At 38.7% G+C, this 12,973-nt stretch overlaps 1 protein-coding gene across 4 annotated transcripts in view; it reads left to right on the top strand.

The window, feature by feature from the left end:
* Window positions 1-6,900, top strand: part of LOC112922087 (guanine nucleotide-binding protein G(q) subunit alpha) — a 307,767-nt gene extending 300,867 nt beyond the window's left edge. For 3 of the 4 annotated variants that reach the window (XM_072762711.1, XM_072762718.1, XM_026001512.2), the window contains one exon: window positions 2,611-6,900. In XM_072762711.1, the coding sequence (XP_072618812.1) occupies window positions 2,611-2,801 (191 nt within the window). In that variant the 3' untranslated portion in view covers window positions 2,802-6,900. The remainder of the gene's footprint in view (window positions 1-2,610) is intronic. The other variant, XM_026001513.2, reaches the window with a different exon arrangement.
* Window positions 6,901-12,973: the final 6,073 nt, after the last annotated feature.

Raw genomic sequence — 12,973 nt, 5'->3', positions numbered from 1 at the left:
AAAAAATTCTAGGCCGACTCTGCAGTGATGTTTTTATAACAAACATGTTTCTAGTATTATGAATTTCACACTTCCACATTTCTGCACGTACAAGGTCTTAATCATGATGAATGCCATTTCTGTATTTCTCTGCAGGAAGAGAAATTACCATTTCCACATGGATGTGAATTGCAGAATTGTTCATAGAGACTGTGGAATCCTGTGCCTGCTAAGATGGCCATAATGATTTATTTGTAGTTTGTGTTTATTCAAATCATATAATTTATGCTTAAAAACCTAATATACTGCAAGTGCTCTTCGCTGAACTCGGTCCGATCTAGTTGTGATAGTCTTTAGGGTTTAAGTAAAAATAGCCCTTTTTTCCTCAAATCGGGTAAATACAAAAATCAAAGGGAACTTCCATCACAAGCCAGAAAGATGGGGTTCATTTATGAAAATGAGAAGATGCTCCAACCCCAACAATCTCTTAGTCCTAGTTTTAAATATTCTGTTACTGCTGTGGAATTAGTTAAATCGATAACACCGAGAAAGTTAGGACATTATACTCATGGTATTTGTATGGCACTTTCATTATAATACCAGCCTTCTTGATTGCTGACAAAAATTTCTATTCTGGTCACTGAAGTAAAAAATGTAAACATTACCTTTGTTAATTCTGCAAATGGGAATAATCCATTTGTCTTCATGGCTCTTTCCTCCCTCCTGGCAGGGTTAGATATAAGCTTACAGAGGTAATCCTCACTTTGCAGTAAGGCTGGTTTGAAAAGTCTTCAATTTGGCCATCTAAAATTCGTGAAGCATTTTGTTAGAAGTGATAGGCCCTGTCAAGTTTTCATAGATTTCTTTATCCCAAACAATAGATAACGAGAATATTGATAGAAAAAATGGAAGCTGTGGACCCCAAGAGGGTCTTGTCAGACAGAAGGATGTGGAGTAGGAGAAGGTTATAGCATGACTGCCATCTTTCTTAGGATGGAATTCACTGGAAAAGATGGAAATGTTACATATATAGGGCCTCAGAGACTAATATAGATGCTCAGTAGTTGATAGGTGTAGTGTTTTGATGTTACTCATTAACATTAATTTCAGGGTCACATTAATACATTTATCAGGATCTACAAAATAGTTATTTTATTTTATTTTATTTTATTTTATTTTATTTTATTTTATTCAAAATAGTTATTTTAATACAGCTCTACTGACCTATAACTCACATGCCATGTAATTCACCCATTCAAAGCACACAGTTCAGTGCTTTTTGATATATATTTTACCATAATTTAAAAATCTAACAAAATTTGTCATTTTAACCATTTTAAAGCATACAGTTCAGTGACATTAATTATATTCACAGTGCTGTACAGCCATCACTATTCCCAAAACTTTTCATCACCCCAAACCATTAAGCAGTCACTCCTCATTTCCCCTTCCCCCAGCTTCTGCAACTAACTTCTAATCTACTTTGGCTCTATTAATGTTCCTATCCTATGTACCTCATATAAGTGCAGTCATACATTTGTTCTTTTGTCCGGCTTCTTTTACTTAGCCTGATGTTTTCAAGATTTACACAGGTTGTGGCAACTTTTCTAGAGCTGAATAAAACTCTGTTGTGTGTCTCCTACCTCTTGTTTATCCATTCCTCTGTTGATGGCCACATGGGTCGTTTCCACACTTTGGCTATTGTGAATACTACGCAGTGAAATTCATTGTCCAAATAACTATTACAGTCCCTGCTTTCAATTCCTTTGGATATATACCTAGGAATAAAATTGCCAGGTCATATGGTAATACTATGTTGAGCTTTTGGGGGAACTACCCAATAGTGCGGCTACACCGTTGTACAGTCCCACCAACAATGCACAAGGGTTCCAGTTTTTCCACATCCTTGCCCACACAGATTTTTATACTTTTTTTGATGACACCCATTCTGGTAGATGTGAAGTGGTATCTCATTGTGATTTGGATTTGTATCGAAGATGAATGATCTTGAGCCTCTCTGCACATGCTTATTGGCCAGCTGTAGTTCTATTTTCTGAATATTAACCTCTTACCAGATATGTGATTGGCCATCCATTCTGTAAGTTGTCTCTTCACTGTCTTGATAGTGATGCACAACTTTGACGCACAAGTTTTTTTATTTTGATGAGGTCCAGTTTACCTATTTTTTCTCTTTTGTTCCCTGTGATTTTGGTGTCCTATGTAAGAATTCATTGCAAAATTATTAACTAAGTTTTTAATATATCCTGGTAAATATCTCACAATCCTATTGCAAGGCATCTAGGACATCGTTTGGCATGGAAGAGACCCTGAATAAATCTAAGAAAATATAAGCCAGTCATTCTCATCACCACATATAGTTCATTGAAGACTACATAAATGTGGTGTGCCCAGCAGCAGCAGCAATCTAGAAGCTAGACAGATGGATGGTCAGATAGCATGACAAAGAAAAACAATTACACACTATACTGTTGGGGATGGTGATGATAACGGATCAGATCCGCAGTGTAGCTGTCCTGTCCATGGCATCTTTATTGAGCCAGTCAACACTTACTGGGCAAAGGCATTAACACATCAGCTGACGAATCGTCCCTCTCCTCCCTTGGCCAACAGGACCCCAGAGAGATGCCCAGGCAGCTCGAGAATTCATCCTGAAGATGTTCGTGGACCTGAACCCAGACAGTGACAAAATTATCTACTCCCACTTCACATGCGCCACAGACACCGAGAACATCCGCTTTGTCTTTGCTGCCGTCAAGGACACCATCCTCCAGTTGAACCTGAAGGAATACAATCTGGTCTAATTGTGCCTCCTCAACACCGCCCTTCCCTTCCCTGGTGGGCTATAGAAGCTGTACAAGAGGGACTGTATTTCTGTGGAAAACAATTTGCATAATACTAATTTATTGCCGTCCCGGACTCTGTGAACGTGTCCACAGAGTTTGTAGTAAATATTATGATTTTATTTAAACTATTCAGAGGAAAAACAGGATGCTGAAGTACAGTCCCAGCACATTTCCTCTCTCTCTCTCTCTCTTTTTTTTTTTTTTTAGCAAAACCTTGTGACTCAATGTATTTTAAATCCCCAGTCATGTACTCACCAAGATAAAAGTTGTTTCTTTCTCTTCTTTTTCTTTTCTGTTGAGCAAAACAAAGCTGATTGCCCTTTCCCTAATCCGTACCCCCATCCTGATTTTTCCTGGGTTACAACGGCCTTCGCCCTAGTCCCATTCTTGGCCAAGTTTTTCTCCCAAGTGATACAGTCAGGACAGCATCATTTGATTTAAGCCATCAGCATTGGCTTGATTTAAACGTTTGTAGTTTTGCTGAAGGATTCTAAGTGTTAATCCTGTGGTTTTCAGTGTATGGCTCTGGATACACATAGAGAGTTGTTTTATATAAATATATTGTCTTGCCTCACTTTGTGCTGGGATCGTGGATGCCCATCTTATGGTTAAGTGTCATTTCTTTTGGATTTCTACCTTCAGCCATAGCTTAGTCATCAGAGATATGCACAAGTCAGTAAGGCAAGAGCAGAGACACACAGTTGTTTTTTTTAAATGCCATGTGCCATGGTTCTTCTAACCTTCCTTCTTCCCCCTGCCACCCTCTCTTTAAATTACAGATGCCAAAAACTATATATATATGCCAACAGACACTACATTACTCCAATGGCTGCTACCCAGACCCAGAACCTTTTCCTTAGGTTGTTCTTAGCTTTCCCCTTCTTGGTTCAGATTTTTCTTCCTTTTTTCCCTTAGTGTTTGGGCCATCATTTATTATGGCAGTGTGTGTTGCCAAAGCTGGCTTTCATAAAAGAAAAGTAATAAAAATTTAAAATATAAAAGCCAGTCTTTAAAAATGGAAGAGAGTAAGACTGTGAATCCTAAAATAATTGGCTGAGAATGACCCTGAAACACCAGTCGGTAACTGTAAATTCGATTGGCACGGTCCATTCTTTTCTTTGCCCTGAGATCACATTGTTTAGCATCTGTTCCATGTTGAGTGTCCAAATCAGCAATGTAAAAAAAAAAGTGTCTTTGTGATAGAACATGAAATCTGCTTCTATCTCTTCATTTAAAGCCAGTTTTGCTCTCTTTATGTTCTTTAAGGTCAAGTGGGTCTGCCAAGAACATTGTTTGAGTATTCTGACACCTCCATTTGCAAAATCTGAAGTTATTGCTGATTTACCACCTTTGGATCTTTTTAAACTGGTGACTGGTTAAAGTGGAACCTAAGGAAGACTTTTGGACTTAACTCAAGAGTAACCTCTCAGTGTTCTATAGAACATGAATTTATGTAACTGAACCTACTAGGAGAGAGATTTGGAGTTCTCTATGTGCAATTTTTCAACAAATGCAAAAAAAAAATACAGCACATGTATTGATGAGCTTCTGTCAAGCAGCTTGAGTTGAAATCTGACTTAAGAAAATAAATCAAGATTGTTTTAAGCCTGCTAGGGGGTAGGAATTAGGCCATGACACTGGTCGTATTTTAAGTATTGTACTATTTGGCACAAGTCTAAACTTCCATATCAATCACTCTTTGGGAACAACAAAGGAAGAGAGAAAATGAATGGCTTCTTAGATGAGTACAAGAGTTCCTAAGGAGTAGAATGTTCTCCTTTACTTTCCCAGCCACAAACAACACAGGTTACTTTTTCACTTTGCTCAGAAAACACCTGTAATTTAAGTAAGAACCAGACTGCCTGTAGGTATAGTGCAATTCTGAATGCTCTAATCATTGTACATATGTCTCTGTTGAGATTGCAGCATCCATACTGGCTTTGTAATCATTAATTTTTTTGGCAGATTGAATGTGCTGTATTGATATGTATCTATGTAATTGTATGTCTTATAGCTAATTCACATTTTGAATAATGTTATTTTATTTACTTTTTTTAAGAGAGGAGAATGTAAATTTGTCAGTTTATTTCTGACTAGGGATATTTTTTTTCCATTTAGAAAAGAAAAAAAAAATCTTACTATCGTACAGAGCGGTACTAGCATCGTGCTGTATAAAATCATTTGCACATTCCTGAGTAGAGGTATACTGATAAGACCCAAAGGTAATTTCATAGCAAAATACATAAAATCAGTTGGAGCTTTTATACAAACATGGAAACCAACTTTGTAGAACTTTTGCCATTCGACCTAGGATTGGAATATGAGCTTTTATACGATTCATATTCTTATTTGGCAAATGCACAGTTTAGTATTACCTCTCTGATGGCCTTTATTAGAAAGGCAGTTTTAGAAGCTATTGTGATCCACTAAGGAAATGTTTTAACAGCTAGAGACCACTGCTTGCCTAAAAGGGCAATCTTAAATTTGGTGCAGCAAAAAACAAAACAAAACAAAAAAAAACAAAAACAAAACAAAAAAAACAAAAAGCAAAAAACAAACCAAAAAAAAAAACAAAACAAAACAAAAAAAAACAAAAAAAGGAAAAAAAAAGAAAAAAGTCAACAATAACATTTGAAGGCCTACAGTGTGTATAGAGAAAACCTCATCACAAGATCATAAGTGTTACAGTTTTAGGGAATCAAGATATTCTATTTAATAGAGCTATAGTAGATGTAGTCGATTAAACATGATCTCAAAGCTCGAAGATGTTGAGCAAACAGGGAAAGATTGTTCTATTTGTCTTTATGGAATTGGGATGGAATTGCTATGCAGAATTGAGGTTTGTGGCTTCACTGTGTGCCGTAGGGTGCATGACACGATCCCTTTCTGTTGAGGAAGGAAGAACTTGATCACCCTATCTGCAGTGACGCATGGAAACCTAATTGTATCCACACTAGTCAATCGAAGCTAAAGAATTTTCTTTTCTGTTTCTTTGGGGTTTTATTGAAGGGGCTGGGGGTGGGAAGGGATTCTTTTCAGTTTTGTATAAAAACAAAGTTTACTCATGCTTTCTATTATATTGTGATTGCAAACATTAGAAGCGTGTGCCACTGGACTCCTGTCATTGATGCTCTAGGTAACAGAGGCCTGTGGCAAGTTTTTGGTGACTTGGGCATGTCTTAGTCAAAAAGAAAAACACAAACACCTTTCTTCAACATACCAAGGCAAGCAGCCATTTCATGACTCACTTAACACATTGCAGTGTACCAGTTTACAGATAATTTTCCCTCTTTTGCGTGACATGGCAGTTCCAAACCCACAGAGAAGTCCTCATTTATAAATTGGAGGTTTGTACTATGCCTTACAGAGCTTAAATTCAGAAGTTTGTGCCTCATATCTGAAACAAAGGGAAATAATACACCTATTCAAAAGTCAATAAATCCCCTCAAAGTTTTTTTTTTCTTTCTTTAAAACATTTTCATATAAAGAGCTCTGTTGAATGTCATGAATAGACTGGGGGAAAAAAAATCTTAGGAACCTGCATATGTTGTTTACTAGCATATGACATCTGCAAAAGGTATTCGAAGAACACCTGAAACTTGTTTTGTTTTTTGTTTTTGTTTTTGTTTTTTTTTTTTTTTTGTGGATTAACTAGCAAGCCTATTTAAAAAAAAAAAAAAAGTAATTCAGCTAAAGGACAATTTACTTTTTGTACTTTAGACTATCTTGACTGTCAAGGTGTATGAACTGTAATTTTAAAATTTATACTGCCACATGATTGTAAATTTTAGTTGTCTTAAGTTAGGAATTGGTAAAAAGCTATTTATGCTGGATTTGGGTCAAATGACTTATTTGCAAAAAATAATAATAATGGGAAGAAAGGGCTGTATAATGAGATACTGCAAGACTCAGATAGTGGTTGGAAATAATCTTCAAAATTACCCTCAATTTCCCTTTGTTTTCAGTTTCTCAAAGAAAAAAAAAAAAACGAATGAAATGAAATATAGAAGAATGTTAACCCATATCAAAATAAAGTGTACCCAAGTATTGTAATGTATATTGCTGCTCTTCTTAAAATTAAATAAGGGTTTAAAACCACTCAATTGGTAATTGACAACATCTCAATTGATTCAAACAAGGTGTTGCTTGGTATACATTACTATTTGCTTCCAAAGATCTCTCTTTGGTTAGAAACCCACACAAAAACTAAAACTTGTAATACTGTATGTTTATCTATCTCCACATATTTCCAGCATATGTAGCGTTAATAGGCCTGTCCTGGTAACTGTGTGTTTGGGATTTCATTTTTGGTTCCACCAAATTAGGAAAAGAAATGGCTCAGTTGTGTATGACTAGTTAGAGATTTTTGGAGCCAAACACCTGCTGTTTCGTAGATACCTAGTACAGAGTCTAAACTTGTCATTTGTTTTTCCTCACAGAGTAACCACCCATTCATTGCTGTCTTCCCAACTTCCAATGATCTTTCAATAACTTTCTTGCCTCTAGAATCATCCGTTCAAAGTATGCATACATGCCTAGCACATAGTAGGTGCTCAAATATTAATTTCCTTCTTACCTCCCTTATCATGTATCTTCCATTTCCCAATATGATTCCAACCCAATAGTAAATGACATTTACATGTAATGAAAACACCTATTGGGCTAAATTGGATCTTACCTGGATAAAGCAATTCTGACTTTCATATAAGCTTTGGTAGATATGAAAAAAAAAACAGTGAAGAAAATATTCTTTGCTAGAATATTTTCAAGTTTAGGAAGAGAGATGGCAAATTGTGTAACATTGTTCAGGTTACTTTGACTGAAACACATGTTTTTGGTAGATTTCTTTTCCTCAAAGAACTCTAAATACAACTTCTTGCTGGATTCTTCACGTGTCATCATGTTGGAAACCCTTACTAGACCTATGTATTTAGGGAGTTTTGTCAGAAAACATTTTTAACTTGCAGTATTTAAAAGAATCATATTTACTGTTCTTAAAATGTCATTCAAATGCATGTATTGTCTATTGTTTGGGGATGGGAACTAGTTTTGCAAAAAAACACCTAATGTTGTATAATAATGCCCCAATGATCTTGCTGGTTAAAAATACAGTATTTTTGGCCATAATTTTGTATTACAGTATTCTTCATTCTTGAGTTTTGCTTCTCTTGAGGTTGCTTCAGCCTCTTCTAGAATGTTTTTTATTCTAGGGAGTATCGGAATAAATTTTTCCTGTCCTAAAATACTTGATACTGCACATGCATTGTCCAAGTAGACAGGCTTAGGAGTTTCTAAGCAAACATAAAAAAAAAATCTTTTCCATTCTGTATATAGCTAGATTTTAGTCTTCAGTGGAACTATTTGTACTGATGGCATTTTTTTCAGTTTTTTTAATAAACTTGACCTAATTTAGGTGGTAAGCAACTGTAAATATAAATTTTAGTAGCTGCTCACTAAAGACTTAGAGCTGCCTGTCTTCAACGACTGTGGCAGTCTTGTAATTAGCAAAGATTAACTGGCGAAAGAGGCAAGGGCTTGGCTCGGAGCTTTCTCGTTTTCAGCAGCCATAGTGACCAGTCCTCTCCTCATAAGGAAGAGGAGCTGTCAGTGTCCTCTGAGGCTGTGACTTAGAAACAAACACCAGGCTTTTGAGAGGAGCTAAAAACTAGCTTTTCTTTTTCTAGCAACTTTGTGAAGTTAGGGTGATGATAAGTATTTTTCTAGAAAAACTGGTGCTTGTGTAGGTAAGGACTTAGAACCATAACAAAAGCAAAAACCTGTTCCTTCTACTTACAACCAGGTCTTTCTAACTGGCTGCCTGGCCCTTGCTTATGGACCTTTGTGCTTTTCAGCATACAATTCTTTCCACATACTTTAGAAAGTATCATTTTTGCTTAAAAGCCTTTGGGTAAGGCCCTCCTATTGTTGCATGAGTTAGAGACCATTTCTGGTAGGTGGCATCCCCTCTTCGGATCTTACTAAGGGATGGTGTGACTAGGGACTGTCAGCACAGGCCAGCAGTGATGAGAAATGGGGTGTCAGCCAGCCCCCGGCACCCCTCACTCTATGGCCTTTGGGACCTATGTCCATCTGCATCACCATATTGAAGACCCATAGCCCCCAGGAAAAATGAACTTCCTCAACGTTATTTGAGCCAAATATTTTAACTTGACCTGACTCGTAGACCCAGCCTGATGAGTCAGATGTTTTTGGTCCTGGCCTTCTGGAAACAATAAAAAAGTCATTGATCCAAAACACTCTGTCTTACTCCTCATCTTCCCTGCCTCTACTCCTTCCCCCACCCCCACCCCCCACCCTCCTCACTGCTGTTTTACTCTTAGGTTGTGACTGCTGCATCTTGAGAAACCAATCAAACCACAGCAGAAGGGTGGGAGGTGGGAAGTGATGCTACAGAGTAGCAGTAGTTCATTTGATAGAGAACAGGAGCAATTGCTGGTATCTTGCTTTTCCTTTGTTGTCTGATTTTGAGTTTTTAGCACACTCATAAGTGACTCCATATTTAAGCCCTTCTTGAACTGTGGGTCACTATTGGAGAGTAAAAGGCCATGGTGAAGGGTAGGCTTCTGGTTGTTAATTTATCTAGGCCTCACCGTGATTCCTTGGTTTCGTTGCCATGGCTAATTAAGATATGGATCCAGCTAGGATAAGGAACTCGGCCCCCATCTATTTTAAGGGAGCACCCTAAGTAAGACGAGGCCTTGGTTATAAAATGTAGGTCTCTTCAAAAATCTAAGAAGCCCAGGGAGTTCTGAAAAGATTGTTTTCTCTGAATCCTTATGCCTCAGGACTTGAAATCTGATCTGTGTTGATTTTCTCTCTTCCTGTTTTCTTCAAAAAGGCAGAGCTCAAAGTATTTTCCTGTCCGATAAGCTTATGGGTAAAATGAGGCAATTCCTCCTCTTTAATGAAGAGGGTAATTAAACCAAACGCTGGTAACAGAGCTGATGGTGGGCACTCCTCGATGCTGACCCTTCAACCCAGTCCTGGCCCTCAGGCCCTGGAGGAGGTGCTTTCACAGCTTACTGAGCTGGGAGCCCGTCCCAATGAGGTAGGCTATGTCAAGGGCCCCGGGGACTGTCACTGTTCCCAGGTTACCGAATATGTTTGTATGGTGCATAAAGTAGGTTTGGAAATAAGAGGACTAAGATGAGACATTCCGACAAATGAGGCTTGGCAAACCCTACAAGTCTACAAGTGGACATTCTACACTGTCTACCCAGCTGCCAAGAAGCTCACATTGCTGACAACCATGTTTGTGTCTGCTCTGGGCTGTGCCTCACCCAGGATGCCATGCTGTTTGGGAATCCCACACTGCCTGCCATCTACTGTCCAGTCAAGGCGCCAGCTGGGGCACACCTGAGTGCAAGGCTCACATCAAGGATTGTAGCACCAATGATTATATTGCTGGGGTCAGAGAAAGGGTCTGCTGCTTTTTGTGGAACAGTAAAGGGCCCATCCCAGGAATATCCTGGTAAATGGTTAACAATGGGGGCCAGAGAGACACAATTGTGGTACTGATCTGTAGTGCGTGCTCATTTCCATGGTGTCAATAAATACGCCCACCAAGCCCAATTTTAAGCTCCTGATTTGTGATGTCACTGAACCCCATTGAGAAGAGATCCTAACAATGGTCTCTCAAGCTGTTCCTGCACACCATCCTCAGTCCCCTTAGGACACTACCTTTCTGAAAACCTGGGAGAATGGCAGGAGGACAAGCCTAGCTGGCTTATTACACCCACAGCTTATAAATCCCCTCCCTAGAGGGAAGCTAATGACCTGCAGCTAATTACCAAAGAGCACTGTGCTCATGATGGCTTCAGAAATGGCAGCTTGCCAGAAATATGAAGTATTTTAAACTCAAAAGGAATTTAGACATGAGATTCACCTAACACTTTTTGACTATGAGAGTGTGTGTGTGTGTGAGAAATGTCTCCATGTCTTCAAGCAGCTCAGTCATTGCTGAACAAAGACAATAAATTTATACAAATGCTCATCGTAGTTGGGTAACTAGATTAATCCTCAATCTTTTAAAAACTAATCTCTCAGACATATGTGGATAGACACGCAGAACCTAAAAATGATTTGATCTTGAAGTTGTGTATGCACGCACGTACATGAGCATGCACAGTCAAACTTGGTTATTAGAAGCACTTTAACTCAGAAAATCATTCTTCACATTGACATGATCAAGAGAAAAAAAATCATAAAATCCACAGTTAATGCAGTCTTTAAAAAAAAAAAATTCTCTCCAGTCTTTCTAGGTGCTATCTTAAAAGAGCTCTGCTCCATCTAGGCAAGAACCCCTCATTATAGCAGATTGTAAATTTTTTTTTTTCCAAAGGGCAGATAAACCCTAGGCTGAGGGCGGGGCTGGGTTCCAGGTCTCTGACCAATGAAGGGATGCATTTTCAACTGGGACAGAGAGAAAGGACCTCCAAAAAATTTGTAGAAGCTACAAGAAATCTTACTGAAATTATCAAAGCCAGGGCTGCGTGATTTAGGTATATAGTCACTGTTTGATGTTATTTCTATTCCTGAGTCTTCTCTGTGAAAATTGCTCACCTCCCATGAAGGAAGATGAATTCCCAGAATCCTATGCCTGTGCCATACTAATGCCTGTATAGAACCACAGATTCAGATCCATGGGGTGTGGGGCTGCACTTGTGTCACTCTTCTCCCACTGACTGAGGGTGGCCACCATTCCATGTCCCTTGCTCCACACAGGGGTTACTGTAGACACTTCTCTTTCAGGTCAGGAGTTGCCTGCATCCTTCCAGCTTTCTCTGGCCACAAACAAGAAACCAAAAATCAATACCTCAGGAGTGATGTTCAAGCAGTGAGGAACAAGGGTTGGTGAACCCATTGCAGCTTCCCTTCCTCACCGGTCAAACCGTAGCCTTAGCCTACGCACTTTGCGGATGGGTCCCCAGCAGGTTCTGCTTCCTGTTGACAGAACCTGCTCATTAACACACCATTATTGACTTTTCTCCTTCCCTGGTGTTACTTCCAAACTCTCACTATGCTTTCTGGGGTCATCTCACAAACAACTTGCACCAAAATCCTTTACAACAGTCTGCTTTGGGGAAAATCCCAGATAAGACAATAAGACCATCCAGAGAAATGACCTTCACGTACACGGAGGTAGCCACAGGGACTTGTCCAAACCCATCAACAACCAAGACTCAATACTTTGCCTTCAATGAAACTGCAGCTGATGCCTGAGGTCCCAGGTTAGCACCTGGACTTCTAGCAGGAGATGAAGTTGCTACATAGGCCCCTCAATGAAAGACTAAATAATAATTTATTAAGATTAGTAAAAAGATTAGAAAAAATACTAAAATTTTATTAAGAAAAATTGTACCTTTTCCTGGAAGGTACCCCTACAGCATCTTTAAAGATGATCAATTTCTGTCATTGAAGAAAAGGGATAGAGACAATTTCGATCTTAATTGTCATTCTGTTTAGAGGGCATCTTTACTCCTTTCCTCCACCTGCCCAGCTCTGGCCACTGGCTCCAGGATGAGCCCCCACACCAGCCCTGACTAACCAATTCCATATGTATGAGGCCGGCTGCTTCCTTAGAGACACAAATGCTTTTCTGTCTTGCTCCCCCCCACCCGCCGCCACCAGTGGATGGTGCTGACATAATCATGGGCAGAGAGGAAAGACTCTTCCATCAGAGAATTGGCACATATGGTGACATTTAATTGAAAAGTACTACAAAAGTAAGGGAACATTATTGAGGCCATGTTCTGAAAGAGTATCTGCCTTCTTTTAAAAAATAAGTTTCTCTAATTTGACAGTTGGTCAAAGTATATACTTAGAAAAAAGGAAACTATATTTCAAATGTTGATGAAACAGGACTTAAGAATGAGAGGCTCTCTGCCAGTGCAAAAACTTATGCCACAATTTTGTTAGTACTAATGTCTGAATATTTGTTCTAGTAGGTTGGAATGTACTTACTATATTTAGCTATCTCATTACTTTGTGAAGGAATGAGTTTTTGAGTAGGGGTTACATGCCTGTATATTTTGTGATGATCCATAGCTAAATAAAACTGTATTCAAACTCAAATGCTGTTATCTTTTTAGAAGACATTGTGAGGATTC

The sequence above is a fragment of the Vulpes vulpes genome, chromosome 1 (assembly GCF_048418805.1).
Source record: "Vulpes vulpes isolate BD-2025 chromosome 1, VulVul3, whole genome shotgun sequence".
Taxonomy (NCBI): domain Eukaryota; kingdom Metazoa; phylum Chordata; class Mammalia; order Carnivora; family Canidae; genus Vulpes; species Vulpes vulpes.
The sequence above is the reverse complement of the archived record's forward strand: the minus strand, read 5'-3'. Positions and strand labels throughout refer to the sequence as shown.